The sequence below is a fragment of the Pagrus major genome, chromosome 12, assembly GCF_040436345.1.
Source record: "Pagrus major chromosome 12, Pma_NU_1.0".
Taxonomy (NCBI): domain Eukaryota; kingdom Metazoa; phylum Chordata; class Actinopteri; order Spariformes; family Sparidae; genus Pagrus; species Pagrus major.
In genome coordinates, this window is record NC_133226.1 from 3,140,271 (window position 1) to 3,165,796 (window position 25,526).

The 25,526-nt window shown below is 39.2% G+C and overlaps 1 protein-coding gene across 1 annotated transcript in view; it reads left to right on the plus strand.

The window, feature by feature from the left end:
* slc12a2 (solute carrier family 12 member 2) overlaps positions 1 to 25,526 on the plus strand; it is a 70,215-nt gene that overhangs the window by 9,229 nt on the left and 35,460 nt on the right. Inside the window, exons 2-4 of the mRNA XM_073477658.1 lie at positions 18,498 to 18,617; positions 20,917 to 20,992; positions 24,275 to 24,370. Coding sequence (XP_073333759.1) covers positions 18,498 to 18,617; positions 20,917 to 20,992; positions 24,275 to 24,370 — 292 coding nt within the window. The remainder of the gene's footprint in view (positions 1 to 18,497; positions 18,618 to 20,916; positions 20,993 to 24,274; positions 24,371 to 25,526) is intronic.

The window sequence follows — 25,526 nt, forward strand, 5'->3', positions numbered from 1 at the left end:
GACAGGCATGAATGTCTGACTGTCCTTGATTAGGCGGCAGCAGCCACAACAGCCGTGTGCTGCAGATGACAGGGCAGATTTATTCAGTCCGGAGCAGCCAAGCATGAATGCGTTGTGCTTAAATATTGATGCCACCCACTCTGTTGCACTAGTGTAGCAGCTCCACTGTGTCTGAAAAGGCTGGGACATCATGCACAGATGTAGCATTGCCTGAACATTTGAGTGATTTAAGTTGATGTTTAGGATGAGCTCAATGCAAACTAAGACCTTAGTTTGAAAGTCACATCTCAGCCCTCACATTTTTTTTAATGTGCTCTTATTGCCAATGCACACTTGGCACAGTTCTTGTAACAGTTGTTGCAATTGTATTATTTGGCTGAACAGTGCTCAATGCTGAATTGTAATGTAAGGTGGCATTGGCAATTAACAACACATTTCTTTTTACTTGATTTATTATTTAGTCTTTAAATTTCAAAGTCAGGGGAATGCCCCGGCCAGCTTCACATGCCATATGGACGCATCTTTAAATTGCTGTTTCTGTCAAACCAATAACCCAAATATATTCAATTTGCAATTGTATGAAACAGAGAAAAGTAGCTGGACAGTATTGAACTCGGTACTCAAGACAATATTTAGCATGTTTGCTGGAAAAATGATTCAAACAATGAACTGATTATACAATTATTGGCAAATTGGCTATTGGCTATTTTAACAATCGTTTCAGCTCTGTATTCTCTTTTCAGCAGAAGTGAGAAGCTGATTGTTCACTTTTTATCTGGGCTGGCACGCTTGCCAGATGGCGGCCAGTCTTGCATTTTCACATTTTTTTGGTTGTAGGCTTGTGAACGGAGGAAGTGCCTCAACAGGGACAAGCTGACATTTAAACCAGTATTTGGGCATCACCTGTTTAAGTTATTTTAGTATGGAAGTTTGTTATGAATATATATTGGGACAATTTCTGTCAGAGATGATGATCTGATCATATGATCTCTAATAACAGTGTCAGCGTGAACAAGATTTCAACATATAAAACACCCAAGTTTGACTTTATGAATTCTGCTTGTAAACACAAATACTTTGACTTTGACCAAATATGCCCTGTCTTAAAAAAATAGAGCAGCCATTGTTTCTGTGCGCTCCTGATGTTTTTTTCAAAGTTCCTTCTAATGAAAAGCTGATAGACTTCCATGTGAACTTGATACAAGGTCAGAGTTTTTACATCCACATTCCTTACCGTTCATCCTGCAATGTTATCACACTGATCGGTCAGATATCACACACACACTGCATGAATCTGAATAAGGTCTGACGGCCCTTCTGTAGTTACATTCAGCCTCATTAAGAGAGTCCTTCTTAAAATTTTGTAAGCTGTATCTTTTCAATACCAGTATCTGTGTGACCTACGTCAGTACATAAAAAAGCATAAATCAATCTGTAGTGCATTAGAATACATCCAGACAGCAACTACAAGTCCATTTGTTTTAACACACGTGCACAGTGTGATCTTTACTTTGGTCTGCTGTGTAAGTTTCCTTGAGAAGGTAGTAGCAAAGCCAGTCTAGTTGTCTGCGGCAGCTGGCGGCATCCTGCATCCTCTGTCCACATGTCGCAGCAAGGCTGAATTCCCAGTCTTCTCGCTGTCCCACAAGTTATACATTTGACATAACCAACTGCTATGTTATTATCTGCATTAACAAGATAGAAATGCTTCCATACTGTCTACTATTTTGGTAGTTTTAAACCTCCCAGATATCAGGTTCTTCTTTATGTCCTCCATCCTTAGCTTGCTAAAACTACATGTATGTTTGACACCTGGAAAGTAACACATAACACTGTTGTGTTCGATGTATTATCACGTGAAAAACAAACCTCAGCACTTTACAAGACATATAGCCATAGCATAGACAGAAGTTCATCACTTATAAGTTTTCACTTATTTTTACACTAGGCTATAGACCTGAGCGTGAATTCTGCCAATTTCCAATCCCGTTAGCCTTTTCCACCTGAAGCTAATCGCTGCAGCCATAAATAATAACTGGTACGGCAAGCCCAGCTAATCAGCCAAGATCTGAGGAGGCACTGTCAACTTTGCCGACCAACTCTGAGAGAGGTGTGTGCTGCAGAGCCAATAAAAACCTTATCTTAAAGCTGCCATGTGAAAACAATATTATTGTAGATTACAACAAACGTGTAAGGCACTGCAGATGGATAAATGTTTTGTTTTTGAATGTTGAAGTATTGAAAAGATGCAGCTTTTATTTTGTAGACTGCTGTAGTCTGATTATTGGGAGGACTTTCTGAATAAAAGGGGAATTTAAATGATGAAAGTAGCTGTGTGCAGTGATATAGATTAGTGAGGATGCCATACACTGAGATGCATCGAGAATCATTTTGCATTTGAATCGTTGACAGCTGAATCGTAATCGAATCGTGAGGCCAGTGAAAATTCACACTTCTAATATCCATGCTCTACAGTGCGTTACCCTGCAGACAGATTATAGTGCTGAAATCTACAGAATTATTTTCAAATAGCAGCTGTAAGACAGAGGGCACCTCCTGAATGTGGTAAACATCACAAACATGACTGCTGCACACACCTCTCTCAGAGCTGCAGTTGTCCAGAATTTGTCAACAGATAGGACTCTTAAGACGGAGCATCACAGACATTTTTTATCTATTCTTTCTTATTGACAATATGACAATATTTTTTGAAACAAATGACACAAGTGTTCTCTTCTACATTTGTTTTTTTTTGTTTCCCTGATATACCGGAAATATACCAAACCATACCCCTAAAACTCACCCTGTGTCCTAAATCGTGAATTCTGTGAACTGTTCAACTTCTCACTGCTGAGCAGCTGTACAACATGTACTGGCATTTGTCGCGTGTACTGATTCAATCATGTAAATGACTCATGAAATTGGAGTTCAGGCTCACACCCTTGTCGCCAGCATGAATGTCTCCGATTGTGAAATGATAATTTTTTAAAAAATGTACAAAATTGAGAAAAACAAGGTGTCAGCTGCTGTACTGAGTATGTGTTGCCTGACAAACAGTGAGGTACACATGTTGAATATGCTGCTCTTTACAGGAGGTGTTGTGAGCTTGCACAATGGAGCCTCTGTTAGTGTAACAAGTTTTTTTTTTCCTGAGCAAATCCCATCCTCCCCCGCTTCTACACTGCCTCCCCCTTCACTTTGTTTCCTGCACAGATTGCACACAGAAACAGGAAGCGGAGGACACCCTGGGCTTCTGGTGTGGCCTTTGACAGGAGAGGGAGTCCTTTTGTCTCAGCATCAGCCATGGCTGATGGCCTTACAGCTGTTGTAACACACACACACACACACACACACACACACACACACACACACATACACATACACATACACATACACATACACACACACACACACACACACACACACACACACACACACACACACACACAAGCTGTTTGGCAACAGCTCATAAACCTCTGTTTGTGTGTGACAGTGTGTTCTTTTTGTCTTCCGAGGACCTGGATTCCTTCTTATCCCAACATCCAAGTGCGTCACATGCAGCCTGAAGTCAGAAATAGCACAACAACCCCACCCCCCTCCTGAGACCATTTGTGCCAGCTTCCTTGTACAGTAATTAAACTGGAAGCATATGGGAGATTGGGTTTTTTCCCTCTTACCTTACAATAAGGTGAGGTGTCAGCAGCGCTCATACAGATTTAGTGTCAAATGAGCAGAATTACTCAGACATGAATGTTGTCTCAGTGTTGAGTTTTTAGTTCCTCTATAAAATAGTTGGTCTTGGCTTTATCACAACTCATCTGTTGAAACTTTGTCCATTTCCATTGGGTCGGTTAGTTTTTCTTTTTACATAGTAAGCGGGACATTTTACTGTAAAAAATCTTGTTTGTGTTCTCTGGTGAACAAACAATGGTGACACTGTTTCTAAATTACCCCAAATTAGAAGTGTAACAGTACACAGTTCACCATGATTCTTCCTAATTCTTTCTAAATTGTTTTTTACTGTTTGAGCTTTGACTGGAGCCAGAGACGTGACAAGAGAGGAGACAAACCACCTAAAGCATTTTAGATAGAAATGTCTGTAATGCCAGAGATGGTGGTTGCCTACTCAAAACAGTTTCACCTGACTTGGTGCATCTGCAGACAGTCTTCTAATAAACATTGAAGAGGAGGATATCACGCTAAAGTGCTATTGAATACCAAAAAAGATGAGGTTATTCAAAGATTAGACTAAAAGATTACACTAAAGATTAAACTCACATTTGTTTTTAGTGCTTTGATGGGATGAGCTGAAGCCGTCATAGCACGGCACTGTGGATTGATCCATAAAAGAAGATAGTGTTGTGAAACCATGCGCAAGGGGAATTTAAATGATGAAAAGTAGCCATGTGCAGAGATCATTGAGGATGCCATGCATCGAGAATTGTTTAGCATTCGAATCATTTACAGCTAAATCATAATCGAAACGTGAGGCCAGTGAATATTCACACCTCTACTGCTGATCTTGATGAACCAGCTGCTTATAATCAAGTTACTATAGAGGCTGGAAGAATTCATTTGCATTTGTCTTTCAGATGTTCTCGAAGTTTGGTTGAATGCCATACATTTGGATTGAAACCAATAATGCATTTAATGGCCTGATAGACTGGAGAATTATTAGTCAGTTAATACTATTCATATTTGTAAATGTAGTTTTGAATGGTATCAGTGCTTCAGATGGAGCAGTTGGTAGCAGTTGCAGCAGCGAGAGCAGATTAGCTCCTGTCAGATGTACTCTAATTTGTTAACACTGTTGTATTGACTTAACCAGACATGCCAGAGTTTAACAATAACGGTGGCCAACTACCCCTGAGGTCATCAGAAAGACTCTCTAGGACAGTAGACACAAGAGTGTACTGTTCTTATTGGACCAATGCTGAAGAAAAATGGAAACTAATGTGAAGAGCATACTTACCGTGGAGTTTTAGCCTACTGTACATTATGTCACTTCTAACCCTACCCTGACACTTGACACCCTACCCCCCATATTAGAGACCTTTGGGATGTGATACATTCTAACCAGTTTTAACAGCCCTGTTGCCGAAATCGTAACAGTGACAGGCAGGAATCTGGATTTAAAATAGGATAGTAGTTTTAGAGAATAATTGGGGTACCTACCATTTTCTATGGGTTGCTAACTCTCACCCGTCCCCTGTGAAGTTACTGCCAACTGATAGGATTTTAAAATGTGTTTTTTCTTTGATATACCAATAAGAATTAATAGTATCCAATTTTATAATGTGCATTTGCTACTTACGGTTATGTATAGTGTGGTTTCTTAATATAATTCAACAATGTAAGATAAAAAACATTACTACATGTGTACAGTTGATTACATTTTTTTTAAAAATATCAGTATGACAGTGATACCTTGCAAAGTGTTATGTTCCTTTTTGAAGGATTTCTTCTCAGTGATGCACAGTTTATGTATACTGTAAGTGAACCGAATGAAACACTTGGGTTAAATATGTGGATAAAGTGTGAAACACACCTATGTAAACACTGAGCAATGACGCATGCTGTCAAAGTTACCCATTTCATTATCCAGGAAATTCTTCAAACTGCAGAGGAACTTTGAAATTAGAAGGAAAAAAACGTGAATTATAGTAATATTTTCTTACAGCCCACACAGTATTTCTTCCTCTGCATTCTCAGAACAGTGGAATTTAGTCCCCTCAAGGAGCACAACCGTGATGACCTTCATAATCACATTTCTTGTTGCCTGCATTCCTTACTCTCACAGCACTCAGACTGCACGACCGATCAGCTGTCCTCTCCCGGCACCGCTAAGCTCAGAACTTCACAGAGCACATGCACTATTTTCACTCAGGGGCTCAGTCATAGTATGAGGGGTGAATGTTGACATCACTTTCTCACATGATGCCTCCCCTCCCACCAGTGCAGCATGACACAACAAACCGCTATGGCTCCTATGAATGGGCAGGATTTTGATACTACGGAAACGAGGCATTACTTTAAATATTAGCAGAATAGCAATAACACCAGGTGCAATATCAACATTACAGCTACAGTTTTGATGAAGGTAAAAATTGATCAACATGCCCTTATAGATGAAGCACTGAGATGCTACAGAGATGTACCAGCCTACAAATCATCCTCTCCAGACATAAGGGAACATGCTTGTCTGGTAAAGACTAGGGATGGACAATTTATCAGCCTGGCTCATTATGGGGGCCGATATCCAGCATTTTTCTAATTATCAGTGTCTGTGTTTTTTGTATCCAATTGCCAAAAAAATATCTGAATTCAAAAATATAATACCCACCCACAACACTATCTGATTGGTCACACGTCACAGGTAATAGCCAATCAACACTGAATAATCTGAATCTGCAAAGTAACTAGTAACTTAAGTTACCAAATGATTGTAGAAGAGTGGAAGTATAAAGTAGCAGAAAATGTGAATACTTAGGTAGGGATGTAACGGTATGAAAATTTCACACCACGGTAATAGTGACCAAAATTATCACGGTTATCGGTATACCGCGGTATTTTTAAAATGTCTTCAAAATGTTGAAAAAACACTGATACACTGATAAATTGAAATAATTTCACCAAGATTTATATTTGAATAGATTTATTATATATTAAAAGGGTTAGGGTATAAGCAGCCTGTTTTTGAAACGCGTCCTGTAATGTCTGCGTTACAGAGGTAGAATGAGATGTACTGGCAGTAGCACTCGATTGGCCAGCAGACCCTCTCTGTGAAAAAATGAATAGAAAATGTCATTATTAATTATTATTGTCATTGTTACTTAATACTAAGGGTGCAACCAACAGATCACAAAACTCACAATCTAGATCATATCACTTTTGTGAGAAACAGGTTGGATAATCTTTTAGATCAAAACAAAAAGGATTATTGTTAAATTAATTATGAATACTCTATTTTGGCTCTTATCTCTATCTAGACACTTGTTATATTCACCATTTTATATTATTCTTTATATATAGTCTATTCTACAAATAATCCACAGGTATTATATATTTCTGATATTACTTATATATATTGGCCTTCTGTCTCTGTCTGCTTGCTCGTCTGTTGTCAATGGACTCGGTCAATCTGATTGGTCAAACGGCTGCTGAGCCACAGGTAGACGCTGCTCTGGTGAACGGAGCTGAGATGAAAGTCAGTCATCTCAGTCAGTTTGCATTCACTAACTCAGTCCACCCAGTACGTGTTTGTCTCAAATCCTCCTCACAGCAGCTCTGCATCAATATCAGGTCGACTTTAAAAAGTGAAATCTACAATTAATAAGCGGTTCAGATAACGTGCCAAATCACGGATCAACTTCGTTCAGTTATACCACTATCTGGTCAGTTTACATTAGTGACAGCAAATTAGAGAAAACTCGACATACACACATCATGCACCTGAGTTTAAGGTTAATTTACCTTGCATTCACTTAACAGTTGAGGGCGATGGTCGCGCAAATGAGTAAGTAAATTGGATGTGTTGCCGCCCCTCGCAACAACTTTCTTCTTGCAGCTCCTGCAGATAGGGCTGCCATCCTCGACCAGCTGTCCCTGAGCATTCTTTATAATAACCAAAATACGCCCAGACTTCAGATTTGGTTCTCTTTGAAGGCGGAAAAATGCCTTGAGGGCCGCTACTATCACGTCCTCCCTCCGCCATGTCTTCTTCACTACATAACAAGCGCACGTTGCACGCTGCGCCTGCGTAGGGAGACTTGGATAAAGTATCTCGCGAGTTTTCCACACCGTGGTTATCGACCGCGGCGGTTACCATGGTAATTAAAACTTAAACGGTAACCTTCACCGTCGGGAATTTTACCGTGGTTTACCGTGACACCGGTAACCGTTACATCCCTATACTTAGGTAAAGTGCCTAAAAATTGTACTGAGTAAAGTACTTGAGTCAGTTGTACTTAGTTACATTCCATCACTGGTTATTCTAAATTCTGACACCAAGATTTTTATTTTTTTACTGCAAATATGTATATTTATTGGTCTCCTTGACTACTAATAATCTGTGTCGATATTGGCCCTGAAAAAACAAATTACTTGATCCCTGGTACAGACTCTAGACTCTCACCATGTATTTCTGCAAAATCGTCTTTTTAATTTTTTCAGTGAAAAATGAAACTGTGTAAAATTGTGACTCACTTCAATATCTGTCAGAATATAATAAGAATATGATATTCTTTTGCATAAATAAATACGTAAATAAAACAAAAATACGTAACACAAAACATTAACAGAATTGACGGCCATCCACAGAACATACTGGAACAAACGGTAAACCGTTGACAAAAAAAGTTTGGCAGGAAATATAGTTTCTTGACAAATAATGGTATATATCAAGTGTCTTAGAATGCCTGCAAGGAGTCAGGCCGAAAGTAGCAAAGACTGGGTCAAATTGGTCTTATTCTTTGATCAGAAAGTATCTGATTCATATCATATTTTTGCCAAGTTTAAACTATATTGTGTCTAGGCAAAATTCTTGTAAGGTCGCTTGTGTCTTAGAAATTTGTTTTCTTTTGTGTGATGAAGAAAGTTTTGCAAAAAAAAATCTATTAATATAATAGTATTTTTACCAAGCCCTCTAACTAACACTGTTTAACTCTAACCAATGAAAACACACAGTAAAAGACTACATTTGTAGGAGAGTTTTTCTATCTCTCCCAGTTATCCCCGTCTCAGGAAATGAGTGTTTCATATTCCTTTCAATAACCTACAGACAAGAAGCAGCTCTTGATTATTCACCTTGAACTGAGGACACTTTGACAATGAGAGCTTTTGTCCATGCAACAGTTAACATACCACATGTCTGCAAAGTTGCCATGTGCATGTTCAGCTGGAGCAACAGCAAGTGTTTGATGAACAAGTGGAAGTTGTTTGGAGGTCAGTTTGATGTGACGTAGTAGTCTCTCCTGCTAATTGAAGCAGCCTGTTTCATGTGGGGGGAGCTAAAATCAACTTCCTGTGAGCTTGTGGCTAGCATCATGGAAAATTGGCAGACATCCTTTATATACATGGTTACAAGCTACCACGTGTGTGTGTGTGTGTGTGTGTGTGTGTGTGTGTTTGTGTGTGTGTGTGTGTGTGTGTGTGTGTGTGTGTGTGTGTGTGTGTGTGTGTGTGTGTGTGTGTGTGTGTGTGTGTGTGTGTGTGTGTGTGTGTGTGTGTGTGTGTGTGTGTGTGTGAGATGCACCCACAATCCGGTCAATTTGCATTGAATTGGAAAATCGAGTCATTCTTGGTGGCCCACTTCTATAAACACATGTATACGAGGCAGATGTGATGGAAATTACCAGTTAACAGGGCATAGGAGCAAAAATGCCAGTGGAATATTTCAGAGTACCATTTTAATTTAGTTGAGAATTGTGTGTCTGCACGTTTGGGATACAATGTTCTGCTAATGGTCACAAATGTAGCAGCAAGAGCTCTCCTCTAAATACACTACACTAAGAACATTATGTACAGTGAAGTGTGGCACAGTGCACACACAGATCTGGACAAAACACTCAAGGTCAAATTTTGCCTGCTAGAGGTTACTAGGGAAATTTGAAAATAAAATGAATAAAAAAAATATTTACAGTGTTTATGATTTATTTTGTGTGCCTCCAGAGATGTCACTCAGTGGCCACATTGCATTGTGGGTAATGAAGGCACCAGGTTTTGAAAAACAGTCCACTGGTTTAGCATTGCACGTCTATAATACTATTGGACACATTATGGGCAATATGTGGCCTGAGACAATTAAATATTTTTTTTTACCTTAATACTTTTGGCCATAATAATCATAGCCTTAAAACGTGACATTGTTGCATACCTACAGTCATTACAGGGCTCCACTTCAGATTCATCGGCTTCCAGTGCCTAACACATACTCCCTTCCATGCCAAAGTAAAACTCATCGGCGTTTCCAAAACTGCCTTTCTTTCCAAGTCCATTCACAGATTCTGTTACCTTGCTGAGCAACAAAGCTCCTCAGTGCTTGCAGGTCCATCACTCATCACCTCTTTCACGCTCATGCCAGAATGAAACAGTAATTCGACACAATTTCAAAACAGAAATCTATGCAGTGTGAGGCCAGGCCATTTTGATTCTGTCAACAAGCCTCAGTGGGCAGCAGGGAATCCAACTCTGGGAGAGTTTCAGCGCAGTAAAAGAATAATGAACTGAGTGGTGGGAGGTTTTTCTAAACAATGGTGAGATGTCTGAGACAGTGGACATCTGATCATTCCTCTCAGTGACTGATGGTCATGCAGGGAGGGTGGGGGACTGTTGGCCTGAAATAGGTATCTGAGAATCCATCAGCCAGGCTCAAAAGATGCCTACCACTGCAATGTAAACTAATATGTATATCGGTCACAGTGTACCAATGGACGGTGTCATTGAGATATTATTTACAAATGCTAAAAACCATGCTCATAGAGGCAACTCTTCCTACCCTCCCAACAGTCAAAAACTTGAAATTATTCACTGTACAAATCTTCATATTAGAAAAGCTGCAACCAAAGAATTGATGGTATTTTTACTTACTAAAGATGCACCGATCGATTGGCTGAGGACTGTCAGTGTCAGATATATCGGATTGTGTACCGGTCACATTTACACACATGGCGCCGCCCCCCAACAGGACCACAAGCCCAACCTTAAAATAGAGTAACTAAATAATTTACATCATTTACCCAAACTATGCACACTTGTTTGTCCTCTCAGATCAGTGTGAGAGTCTTTACTGTGTTTTTCTGTCAGAAAGCATGACGTCATTTAGTTGTGCTTTGTAATGCCTTTCTCCTCTCCTCTGCTGCCTGTGTTCCAATGTGGGAGTCCATGCAGACATGGAGCGGAGCAGACACAAAGCCGTTACTGGAGTTGATGACAGGATGTGGGATCTGGTGCTCCTGGTTTCTTTCGGGAAAGGGAAACATTGTAGCTTAGGCTTATAAATTGTACATTTACTCTGAGGATAAGGATCCGTTATCTGAACCAGGGCAGCAAATTTTTTATTCCCCTCACATGTTAACTGCAGCACATTACAGACAGACTCTTTCCGTTTTTACCTTTTACAATAGGAGCCCAGTATACACTAGGTATACACCAGTATATGCTGCGTAATTGATTATAAGAGAGAGGGCTAAAATTAACCTAAACAGTCAGTCACTGTAGTGTTTTATCATGAATATGCTGAATTGAATTTTCCATTAAAAAGATTACAATAAAGTCTGTGTATGCTGTTAATTATAGTTCTTAGAAAGAAAGAAAATCAGAATTGGCCAAAATGGGAATAGGCTGGTCAGACTTAAAAAAATTTGAAAACCTTATTTGGCCAAGAAAATTGCAATCTGTGCATCTCTATTGATTTCTTTAACAATTAATTAATTATTGAATGTTGTTTTCTAACTTTCTGTCCATCGAGTGGTTAATGCACTAAGCTTTTAAGCACTGTACATTATATGTTGTGTTGTTGTAGGCTAGGTCCTCTCACACTCCTGATCACCAGACTTAATACCACCAAAAACAGTTGGTCTTGTCATTTTTTATATCTTCAGAACCCTTGGAAGACATGTTTGGAAAATGAAATGAAATGAAAAATTCATCATCCTCATCCTCATCCTCATCACTATCGAGCAAATAATAATAATTATCTAATCTTTTATCAGAAGCAAGCTAAAGGAGAGTCTCACAGCACCTTGTTTCCAATGATACCATGCAGTCAGTTAGCTTCAATATCTGGCTCTTCATTCACAAGTGCTCTACTCTTGCGAAACCCAACACAAGTGGTGTGTAGTTCAGAGAGAAACTAGCAGTCGTAGCCTCACTGACATAAACAGGAGCCTTATTTGTTTTTTGATTAGGCATTTTGCGTCAGTACTGATAATTTATAGGGGACAAATCATTCATTAGTCTGTAGGCAGCAGAACATGCCAGAGTTTCCTGGGTATTAAGCTCTGTCAGACCTGGCTGTTGTCAAGTCACACAGGATTTGATGTCGTAGGTCTTGAAGGTTTCTTAAAACCTCACCTGACTCTTTGACTCTTTGTCTGAGGTTAACTTCTAATCTAACAACTAAAATCTAATTGCAACATCAGGTTTTCTTTTTTGTAACTATGCTCTTCGTGGCGAGTCATGGTACAGTTTGCACTGCCGTGCTAAGCTCTTGAAGCTTTGTCATTGTTGTGCAAAGCCAGCCTTTGTGTGGCTTCAGCCATGTAGATAATGTTCACCAACTCATCCTGTGTTGCTGTACTCTCCTCTGTGCTGTGCATTCTGAAATGAGAGTGAGTCGCAGCCACACTAGATACCGTTGTTGAGTTTAATTTAGACTGTCTGCTTGATACCAGCTAGGTGCAACATAGAGCAGTTGCTGCACAAGAAGAATACTAAACTATGGAACTATGTTAGGGCTGACTTTAAAGCTGATGGCTTAAACCAGTTTTTCTATCGCAAATTAACCAAATGAACAAAAGTTGTCTGTACCGTCAGTCCTTTTCGACTGATTTATTTTGCTAGAATGACATAGAATGTCTGTTATTCACACACATGATGCTGAGAAGCCACTTTTCCACATTCCGGAGCAGCTTCAACAACATTAGTATCAATAACATAAATCAGTCAAAGCAAACAGGCCTCATGAATGTGTCAAAGCAGTCTCACAGTCAACTGAAGAGGAAAAACAGAAAATCAGCACAGCTCAATACTCAGAATTTAACATTCAAGATGTATTTAATTGTCACTGTCCAACACAAGATTGTTAACAAATTTTCAGTTGTAGTTGTAAGCCATAACGTACAATAGCAATACAGACTAATTAATAAATTATCTCAAGTCACAAAAGCAAACTATTCATGGTGGAGTGCGCAGGACGACCTCAGGAGCCTCACAGTCTGAGGAGTGAAGCTGCTCTGTAGTCTGGTGGTACAGCAGCAGATACTTGTGTATCTGTTGTCAGATGGCAGCAGGGTGAACAGACTGTGGCTGGCTGGGTGTTGTCTTTTAGTATTTTTGGGCTCTGTGCAGACATTTCACTTCACCAATGTCACTGATACTCTGAAGTCGGTACCAGTGATGCTCTGGGTGGTAGAGCTTTTTCAGTTTTTTTCTTTTGTTTTTTTTTTAACCAGGTTGGCGATGTGAGGAACACTGAAGAGACAGAGTCAGGCTGCAGTTGACATCCAGTCTGACCTGCTTTGATGAATCAACCAAACAGATGCTCATTGATTGACAGTGTCCGTAATGCTGCACAAGGGCAACATGCCTTCATTTCTGTGTTGCATAATGAGATCAGCAGCATGACCTGACATCACTCTTAGCTAAGAATTTAATGTCCGATTGCCCAGCTGTTTCAATAATTTGTGCCAGTAGCAGATTTAATTATCTTTGAATTGTCAAGCCAACCTCATGCCACATAAAAGTATGCTGAGCTCAGTTTGCTTTTCAAACGATTCAGAAAGCCACGGCCATTTTAATGAATTTCATTAAATCACTCATGTCAGGCCAAGCCTGGTTGCCATTAAGGACTTGGTGTTGAAGTTGTATTATTTTGGTACTGACTGAGCAACAAAAGCTGTGATCTGTCTGGTCAAAATTTTTGCCGTATTTACTCAGGTAGTCCCTATTTGGGAGATTGTGGTCGGTTAGTCAAGGAGTGGACATTTAAAAATTTAAATGCATCAGTCTGGTGCACTTTGAGAGAAAAAATTAAACGGCTAGATCATAAGTAATGAGCATAAATTAGAAATGAAAGAAAATATAAAACGTAGAAAATAAATAATATAAATAATAAAATATAACCCGCTTTTGGCTCTGCTGCCTGCTCATTAGTCCAGTCCCCACACTTGACTATACTATTGAGTTTTGGCTATACGGTGGCCGCGTTAACATGGACAATATTTCTTCTGTCTAATGTCTTGGACTTGGATAAATCAGACAAACTGTATGGAGCCATCTTATGAATCTTATTTTTCTTAAATTACATTTTAAAACAAGTCCCAGGAACTTCAGTTGCTTAGGCGATTTCTGCAACGCTGGTTTGAAGCTCCAGAAATGTTTTTATGCTCTACGAAACTTCACCTGACTTTCCATCAACATAGGGGTGAGTGGATAATGACTGAATTCTCATTTTTGGTGAACTGTTCCTTTAGGGTATTGGACAGCACTTCTGATCTTGTTCAATTTAAGCATACTTTCCCTTCAAGAATCAAACCAATTATTCAGTATCAACCTGCAGAGCTTGACAGTTTCCATATATTGTGCTGAAGACAGAACTCTGTCACCGCTGAATTGATTGAGTCCTGTCTTGACCACATTTTATTTCGACTAGCATGTGAAATGAGTCAAAGGTTATGTCTAATTATTAAGTCTTGATCTGTTCTCTGTGAACATGTCTGCTGCATGCCTTAAGATTATTTCTCTAACCGCTGGAGCCCATTAGCGGAGACTGTGCGTCATTACCCAGAGCTGGATGATATCATTACTAAACTTATCGAGGGTCACTGCTCTCCAGTCTTTAGACTCTTGCTGGGTTTCTTACAAAGAACAATGGGTTAGACAGCAAATACTTCCAATTAAAGGATGGGAGTGTGACTCATATAGAGTCAGAGACTTGCAGTGAGAACACACTGTCTGTGTCATGGCATATTGACTTTTAAGAAAGGAATTACTCCTTTAATTTCCTGCTTTGTGCTGTGTCTGTGTGCACTAGCTATCTTTTGGACTGATCCCAACACAGCTCTTGCCAAGAATTGTATTTTTACTATTACTGATTTCTGTGTTCAATACCTGACATTTAGTTTGATTGCAACAGCCTGTACGGTTAACTTTGTTGGTTAAGTAGTAGTTACTTAGCATTTTTTTGGGGCAGAAAAGTGCTCACTGTGAGCTCAGTGCACCAACGCTTCATTTCAGCGCTCCTAAGAGAAAAAACGCTGCACATGTTTCATGTATCTATGACAACAATATTTTGGCAGCCGCCACTGTATGATCAACACTGCCCCTTTGCGGTTTACCATCCATTTGTTGCGTTTTTACATCGGGAAATCAAGGAGGATGTGGGTGCATCACATGATCCATAGGAGATAAAAATACGGTGAATATTATCGCCTAGGCCAGGATAAATTAAATCAGCACCTCTCTGAGGCGGAACACTCAGAAAAAAAAAAATGCTTGTCACTGCTCCTTTTCTCTGGGTGGCTGCCTGCTGCCGCAGAGGCTCACTTTTCATTGGGAACAGCTGAAAAAAGACGCTATGCGGACACGGGCCCTAAGCCCCATAATACTGTGCAATAAATTGCACATTTAGTCCATGTTTGCCACTCATAGGATGTGGACAAGGTTAGAGCTGAATCACTACACTTCCTTTCGACTGCTGTAAAATGACACATGGGAAGAGGATCCATAAACCCAAGGTCATCCTTACCCAAAGGAAACCGTCTGAATATGAAATGCCAATTTAAAAAAAACACAGGAAGATAGCTGGTGCTGTGTGCATTCAGCTAATGAGAAAAACATTTTCAAATTGCAAGAGCATCAGTGACATCAGTGAGGTGAGATGTCTACACAGAGCCCAAAGGATACTTAAAGACAACACCCACCCTAGTCACAGTGTGTACACCCTGCTGCCATCTGACAAAAGATACAGAATTATCTGCTGCCATACCACCAGACTACAGAGCAGCTTCTTTCCCCATGCCGTGAGACATTGTCCATTGTCTAATATATATGTAGCAGGACTCAAAAGGACGTGAGGGTATTCTAAACCCTTGTCTGAAAAATTACATTAAATTTTACCTTGTACCTTGTAATGTAAACATATGAAATTGTTACTAAGAAGTTCGCATTTTCCAAGGATTTGATTTGATGGCATAATGTGCTGTGTGCATTTTTTAGCAGGGTTGTGTAACCTGCCCTTGATATGTCCAGTCCATCATGACAAGCATTATTCTAATAATACAGCAGGTATAGACTCTGTGGATACTTCTGTATTGAATTGTAATTAAAATTAGCAGCATGTCGATGGCCCCTAGATGGTGACAAACAATGGTGATGTCCATCAGTATTTGGCAAGCTGACATTGTGGTGTCCCCTACTGCTTTAGCCAAAAATTGCCAATATAAAGGCACATAAAGATGAAGATTTAGTTATGGTTTTCATGCTCACCAAAAAATATGTCACTATTTGTCATTACTAGGAATATGACTTAAATACTGGTTCCAGTTGCGAGCTTGTAAAAATAGAAACAATGAAACTTTGCTGGATTTAAAGAACGCTTTGATGCTCATGTTCCTCAGGCTGTCCGTGAGCACTTCTGGTGGTCTTGCTGGGGCGATACCCTGCCATCTGGGAGTGTCGTTGCCATGAGGGGGTATAGTTTGTCTTCCGCATGGGATGATATGAAAATTTTATGTCACGGTTATCCCAAAATAATTGCGATTCATGATATTATCCTGATAATCATCGAAATATGCTCAAAACATTTACTATGGCACTAAAACATACTGGAATCACTTGACCTTACATTTTGTTAAGAAGCAGATATTTCTAATGTTCTTTAGCTTGGAATGTATAGTATTTACACACACCGTTTATTGTGGGGAATACAGTGGGCAAGCCGAGCCTTCAGTCATGGTGACAGGTTTAGGATTTTGGAATTTCTGGAAAGAGGCAGGCTCTCTCTTGTGGCAGTTAAAAATAAATCAGGAAATCAATAGGGGACTCTACAAAATTGAGCTATACAACTTTTTCCAAGTCACTTGTGAGGATATTCACAATTATTCTGATAATGGAAATTCACCACAATCAATTTATCTTTAATAAGTGATCCATGATAAAATCTTCTTTCCTCCCATCTAGTTGGTCTGCAGCAGTGTTTGGGTGGGTGATGCGTGTAAAGGGACCCAGGGTTTCCCAGCAGAACATTGCATTCTAACAAGATGATCGATGTTTTTCACTTTACCTGTCAGTGGTTTTAATGTTTGTGCTGATCGATGCATAACTGATGTGAGACTAATTGCTGTAACATTTAAGGGACACATTCTTGGTTCTCAGAGGATAACAACAGAAATGAAGCATTTTAGCTTTCTGAGAAGTAAAGCTCCAAGCAAAACTGCCTCCAACCCTCACTTCTCTTGTGGCTTGCAATAAGCATTCCAGATCCATGGCTAATTAACTGACATAACAATATGCTATGAGAGCTGATGTCAGAACTGTTAAGCTTATTTTAGTCTGACAGCCTTTTATGAACAATGTTCCTGACGAGTAGAGGAAGGAAATGCTTCAGGATAAGTCCAAAGGATTGGTATGCAGACGACCTGTGTTCATCCTGAGGTCGTTACTAGTGCTATAAACCTAGGACAGACAATATGCTGTATGCCCAAAGAGTCCTGGCAGGGAGGCCACCAACGTCACAACATTGTCTGTGCACAGGAGGGAGGCTTCCTGTGTGTTACTGCTATAGTAACTTACGCAGTGTCTGAGTGTCTGTCTTTTTTAAAGAGCCAGTGTTGACAAGAGAAATGAGACTTGTCAGCTTGAGGATGTTATAATTTTGGCTCTCAGTGTCATTTTATGTAGTCAAATTGTGGTGTTGCATCACATGGAAATACAGTCAAGTCCCTACATGTTTTGACTTCTCCAGAATTGCCATTACAGATGAGGCTTCTGGTTACACAGAGCAGTGATTATTTTGTCACAAATCCACATTTGAACCTTGAAAATAAATGTTTTTCCTCAGCATGTACAGTGAAGCCAATACACCAAACCAGCCTCACTCGCGCTTGCTGTTTGGTATTCTGAATGAACTGTATTGAAGTCCCAACTTTTCTTTGAAACACAAAATATATATAATGGAGTTTAAAATTCAGGTTTATTTATTTTTAATGTACTTTTTCTTCTGTTTTAATGTGACAGTATTCTGTTAGGGAGATTTTGATGTTGGAAAGAGAGGCATGTTTTGGGGCATGTTTTGTTGATCAACATTAGTCTCAGCCTATCACACTCTGCCTTGTCCCACAACAGCTAACGCTAATGATTTATACCCTTTGACCACATTCCAATGTTCCGGCTCCAAGATTACCACGTGGAGTAATGCTACATCCCAGGATTCAAAATGTCTGTGGGCTGTTTGTGACAACGCAAAAGTTTTGAACTGCACCTAAAGATTATTTTGTTGTCCTTTCAACTAGTTTATTATTTTTTTGAAAGATCAATTAGTTGTTTGGGCTCTAAAATGTCGATCAATGTATCCCAAAGCTCAAGATGACATCCTCATGTCTTTTAAGAATCTGGAATCAAAGAATTCAGACCTTTTCTCTTAAAAATCACCCAAACCAATAAATCGATTTTCAAAAATGTTTTTGATGAAAGACTAATTGATGAATTTTGTCAGCTGTCCTAATGTTTCCACTCTGTGTTCCTCACATAAACCGGATTTTATTTTTTGTGTCTTTCAGGAGCCATTTGAGGATGGCTTTGCCAATGGTGACGAGCTGACCCCGGCTGAAGAGGCTGCTGCTAAAGAAGCAGCTGAGTCCAAAGGAGTGGTCAAGTTTGGCTGGGTTAAGGGGGTGTTGGTGAGTCACTAAACCCTGCTTATTTTTGTAGCCATTAAATCTTCTCTTGTCTTTGATTTTTAGTATATTTCTTATTGTTCGACTTGAGTTACCTATAAGCAAGGTTGCCGCAGTGACAAAATGTTCCCACTGACCAAACAGCTCATGACAACACCAGCATTACCCGGTACACCAGGCATCACTCTGAAGTAGCATTTGTCCTTAAAGATTTTTAACCCAGTAGTAGTCCTATGTAAGATTGCAAAATGTCAAGTTACAAAATATTACTCTACACAAGCTGCAAAAACTAAAACTCAATGTAATTTAAAGAGAGAGAGAAATAGCATCACTGTTTGTCCATTTATCAGTGGTTCTGCTGTATAAGTTTTCTAAGCTTTACTAAACCTGGGACCAACTAATTTGACATCTGTATTGATCTTAGTGTTTTGTCCAAATATATGCACTTGTGTTCATATGTCCAAGGTTCAAGATTCTGGTCTTTATTGTCACTGTGGAAAACAGCTAAGTGTGGTCCTGGGCAGCGTAGTGCAGAATATAACATAGTAGTAGTAAAAATAAAATGATTAGAATAGATGCCAAAGAATAAAACTATTGCTGCTAAGAATAAAATAGGCATTAAAAAGATTGTCATAATGTATTTCATCACAGAATAGAGTAAAAAATAGTTGTCATGTATTTATATGCACAGTTATCTGGAATAGATCCAGCATATTGTTCAAGTGGTTTGGAAAACTTTCTGGATCACAGATGAGAAGTGTGCCACTATATAATTTGAACTGTGGCTGCAAGTAGAAGACACCCTGTTAAGGATTTTGGACCATGAGTGTGAAACACTGCTGGCCCAGACTGGCTGGCAGGTGGTGGTTAAATCACTGAGGAAGAAATCACTCAACAACTGAGACCTGTTTCAGTGTCACCAGCAGGGGATGGATTTTTTTCATGTTAAGAGGTGCCTGGATTTTATCATCCTGCTCTCATTTTGACATGAGATGTCCTTACTTCCTCTATAATATAAACCTTGCGCTAATTCTCATGTGTCTGGGTTTCTAATAGCGTATGTCAAGTGGTGTGGGATATGTTCTTCATTTAATCCTCTTAAAGTGTGACACTGCAGGGAGACGGGGGTCCTAGCTCAGGGTCAGCTGATGACTCGTACCTCTGGAGCTGATTGGGATTTTAATTTAAGTGAGTTTATGTTAGTGTTTGGTAGCAAAGCAACAAGACAATAAGGTAATACGTTTCTGATTGCAGGGTTGAAGCATTTTAGCCTCCACAATGCAAACACTTTTGTAAGCAGCACTGAAATATCAAGTTTAGTTCAGAAATGAATTTGTTCCAATTTATTACAGATCTGTTCCTAATCCAAAATAGCCCATGTTATTAAGTTAAGTAAGTCACATCAAGTCAGTTTACTTGTATAGTACCAACTAAAACAAAAGTTATCTCATGACACTTTCCAGTTGGAGCAGATCTAGACCAGGCTCTTTTATTAATTGATTCTAAATATTTACTTTTTCACTTCAGTCTCATATCTTCATTCTGACATTTTTATTGCAACTTTTCACGCATTTCACAAAATGTACTCTTACATTGTCTGATTCTTCCCTTTCAGTGGATCTATTAAAATAATGAAGTCTAAGGTTTGATTCAGTGCGGTTTAAATAAAGAGGGTTAGGGTTAGGGTTATTCTGGCTCAACTTTTGCTGCAGCGCCACAGTGACATTCAGATAATTGTTAGCTTCAGAAGTCAAATAGGTGCTCAGCTGTTGTTGCTTTGATTGGATCTGCAGAGATGTACAAATCCAGTCTGAAATGAGGACATAATATGGATACTACATTGGCAGGCTTAAGGGCCTTTGCCTTTCTTTTTTGTTTCTCGCACACTGGTTCACTTTGGTGAGTGATTTCTGTCACTGATGGGCTCTGACACTGATTCTACATGCTCACTCGGCCAAAAGATGCTCACCGATGGCTGACACTGTCCGGCTGTCTGCCTGGTGTGTCAGGGTCTTTAAAGCACACCGAGATGAACTTCTTGTTTTTTTTTTTTTGGCTGCTATCTCTCACTGGCATGAGCTATGTGCAGCTTTAATTTGGTTTTCAACATTTCTCCCTTCTAAAATGTCCTTCTCTCTTCTTCTTTCCTTTTAAAAATGTAAAAAATGTTAAAATCTTGCCGTGTTTTTCAGTGAAGCATTAAAAGTTAATCTTCTTCTTCTTCTTAATGTAAAACCTATGTGTGGTTGAATTGCACCTGTACCCCTCATCTCCCCACAGTAACAGTCCCTCCTATCTGCAGGTCCGCTGCATGCTGAACATTTGGGGTGTGATGCTCTTCATCCGTATGTCATGGATCGTTGGTCAGGCTGGAATTGGTAAGCAGAGATCACGAATGACGAGCTGACAGTTATAAAAAACATTGCCTGTTCAGAATTCAGCTCTCAGTATATTCACAGCATACTTCCTTTCTAAAGCAAAGTGTGACAACACTGTTGCCTCACAAGAAAACGATTTGTGTAAGACTCCTTGTGTCTTTACAAATGAGTGAAGTACTTCTGTTTTCTGCTTTTTGATGCTAAGCTTAGAAAGAAACAGTAGACAACAATCTTACATTGGATCTGACATGTTTAAAAACATCACTTGTGAACTTAAAATGACCACTTTGACCATTTGTCAGGTCAACTACTACATTTAATGACAATGTTAATGTATTGTACATCTGCTTTTCAAAGCATCCAGTTTTGATGCTCTGTCACATCACACCATTGTAGCCCCAATCTGTGGCGAGTGCCCTGCTGCCCCTTACAGACGGTTTAGAATCAGTCATGATGTCACATTCGGAGCAGATTGAGGCTCAAAACAGCCTGAAACTTTGTGTAACTTGCATTACTACTTTTACAAAGCGTTTTTGAGATAAATTTTTATCTTCCTGGCAGCTGCTGTGTTTAGTTGATTACAGTACACATGATGTCAGCTTGAAGAGCCTTGAAGCTGTTTAGTTTTAGTCAACATCATGTCAGTTTTTTATGGTCAAGTCTTTTTTTAAGGCTACACAGTTGTTTAGTCCCTTTTTGCGTTGGAAAAAATGCTCTTACTTTCAATACCAAACAAAGTTGTGAGTTCTACTGTTGATTCTTTATGATTTGCTTTCACCAAACGTTGTGATCTCTGATCACAATCATCAAGGATTTTCTTCCGACTACAATTCTTTCTCGAAGATCTGGTTCACCACTATCCTTCCAGGTTTTAATTATGCGTCGGACAGTTCTTAACCCAGTTTTAGTAGTTTCAGCGATCTCCTTAGTTGTTTTCTTCACTTGATGCAGGCCAGTAATTTGACCCTTCTGAAACAGAGTAACATCCTTTCCACAACCACAGGATATGTCTTCAGACATGGTTGTGTAAGAAAATAGAAGCGACTCACTGCATGAGTTAGGGATAAATAACTTGTTGCCAGCTGAAACATATTAATCGCTGTAGTAATTATCCAATGGAAGGCTCTTACCTATTTGCTTAGGTGGTGACCTTTTTTTTGGCCAGGCAGTGTATATCACAGTATGAACATATCCAAAATCTAAGATCATATATATATATATATATATATATGTTCTCATCATGATAACTCATATCGATATATTGCCCAGCCCTAAGTTGTGGCCATTTTATATATTATATTATATTTTATATTTATATATATATATATATATATATATATATATATATATATATATATATATATATATATATATATATATATATATATATTATATTATATATCATATATCATATATATTTTATATGTGACCAACACAAACTAAAATTCCATTCACAATAATTTTAATCATAGAGCACTTTTCAAAAACCAAATTACTTGGGTGCTGCATGCAAGGCAGCAAATTAAAATCAACAAACTATGAAATAGATAATGAAAGACATGACCTGAATAAAAAAGGTAAAACTGAGTCCAGTAATAAAACATAGAAGAAATGAGGTGATTCTTCCTCTCTCTGTTCACTTTGTATGCCTCTCTCTCCTCATGGGACTACTGCAGAAGTCACCTGTAACACAAAGCTAACTATTATTAACATGAGTTGTATTGTATTAGCCCTGGTGACCTGTTTGATCAGTACTTGTGTATTTGCATTCGAAAACAGAAACTACAAAAAAAGTATTAAAAGAAAGATAGAACTTTTTGCCCTCCTAGCGTTTCCCTGTGGTTTTACTGCTGGCAAAATGGCTACTGTCCAAAGCATTAAACAACCCTAAAATCCCAATTTGACCAAGAAACCCTGATGGTCAATGCTATGAGAGGCAGAGTTTTTTGTTACCTACCTGTCTACTTAATAAAAATACCAGTTTCGAAAGGGGAAAGACATATCGGTGGGTTTACAGAATTTGAGACAACACAGGAGCTTTCCATCAAGTGAAGACCCATCCATTCACTCTTGTTTTAGCTCGGTTTCTATCACTCTCTCTCTTTGCCTTCTCCATCAGCAGGGTTCTTTACTTTTACAGTGTAGAGTTTCCAGTTTTTCCAGTTGTTCCACTGTTAACTGGGGATAGTGACCAGGGAAAACAATGCCTCTTCCTGTTTTGGTTGTGCAATAACAGACGCCCTTCCTTTGTGCTGTAATTCAACCTTCATTTTTCTAGGAAAGATCCAGCCCGGGGGCAGAATGAATGGCATAGTGAAAACTACACTAACAGTGAACCAATCTATATCTGGATGGTGTCATTTTCTACAGCCATTACTGTGCAATCAATATTTACTTAAAGTTAGAAGTTGATAGCAAAAATGTCAATTGCCAGTTTAATTTAACTTTAGCTGTTATTTGACTGTTAACAAACAATGAAAGGCTTTATAAACTATTTATCAAGCTGTTGTAGAGGTTTATAAACATCAGCTACAACTTTATAATGACCATCCAAATAATATTTATAGATAAACTACTCTGTAAATGGTTAATAGATACAAAGTATTCCAAACATCAGTTGCAACTTTACATTAAACAGTTCCTTCATGAATGGTTTATAAAGTATTTCATTGTTTGTTAACAGTGAAATAACTATTAAATACAGTTTAAATAACTATACAGTTGCCATTTATTAATGATGGTTTACTATAAATTGTTGCCAAGACCAAAACTATCTGCATTGAGAGTTACCACTTGAGAGACGTGACACAATCTACATTTTGTTATTTGGGTCAACTGACCCTGTAATGGCCCCTTTTCCTTACTGATGTCTACCAGGAGCCTGTTTGATCCATAGCCAATGTTTTACTTTGATATGACCAAGACCGCACATAACTGACAAATTCAACTATCACTGTCCAGAGAAGTAACCAAGCAGTGTGGCACGCAGCCCATGTTTATTGACATTGTGGTGCTCACTAGGTGGTCACTTCAGAGCCTGTGTCAGTTACTTTCTCACTCCACACTGTCTCCCCCCTAGCACTTCTTGATAACTCTCCACTTTGATGTGAAATATCACCACAAAGTGACACATGTGGCAGACTGCTTGTCTTCGTAGCTGTGCTGTTACTTTTCACAGAGCTCTCAGAGTGATTGGATGGCCTGCTAGAAATTTGTTAACAGTGTTGCACATTCTTTTCAGTCAAGAGATTGGTAAAGGTTATAATGTGTTTTCTTCTGCAGCTCTCTCCTGTTTGATCGTTGGAATGGCTACAGTAGTGACAACCATCACCGGCCTCTCCACCTCTGCCATCGCCACCAACGGATTTGTACGAGGAGGTATACATCACTTTCCTTTCTAGAATGATAAGTTATCTATAGTCATGAGAGAATATGCCACAAAAGTTAAAAAACACCAGTGACCATTGATTTACTTTAATTGTTCTAATGAGCAGCATAACTCTCCTGTAACATTTGGGCTCTTCCTGCTGTTTGGTGTGAAACCAGATAATCCAGGTGTGTGATTGTAACCAGCATGAGCAGCTATCAGTCATCCATCACAGTGTAGCGTTATGTGTGCTGTCAGGGGGAAAGAACGGTTAAACATACAACTCGCCCAGTTGTTGCAGTGAGAGGAGAAATTCAATGAGACTCCAGATTGTACACTTCATGTTGAAGTGAATGGAGGCAGAGGCAGCTCTGGTTGAGAGGTCCGACACGGATCAACACAGTCCTCAGTCACTACATCAGGCAAAACATGCTCATGGTTATTTCAGTATGTCATATTCAAATGAAGAATAATGTCAGTCATATTCTATGAGTTACTACAAACTACAGCTGGGTTAAATCAAAGTGGTAGAGATTAAAGTTGGGTCAATGGACAATAACATCGCCAGTGGTCGACAACCATCGACTTCTGAGCCCTGTACCATTGTAACATCCTGATTTAAAGGGCCCCCAGCAGGGCGCACAAAAAAAGCAGTGTGTCATCTCAGAGTTGCTGTCAGGCAGGAGTTGTTGGCGTTTGTGACATGTGGCAGAAAAAATAAACAGAAATGTGTTGCTGCTCAGTGCACTAATGATACATCTTCATGTCCCATTTATTATTTTCTTATTAAACCTTCGAGTTAGGTGAACCCAAGACACGGTTACATTTTTGACAGCTGTGATTCTTCTCTGCGGGCCAATGTTGATGTGTTTCTTTCAATCATGCCATTATTATTAGCATTTTCTTAGCTTAGCTTCCTCAGTATAGCTAGTAGGCTAACTTTGTTTCAAGCTTCTAAGGCTGAGCACAGCTAAGTAAAAGAGTCACACTTGACAGGCAGGAATGTGAGAGTTGATCTAACTCCCTTTCCCAGTTGACTGGAGTAAGTTTTCTTTGCCAAGTGACAGTTGGAGGTTGCCGTCTAAGAGACAGTGGAAAGCAGCGGTGACCACTGTAGTGAGCAACGAATGCCTTGTGGCAACTCTAAGGGGACACACTGCGTACTGT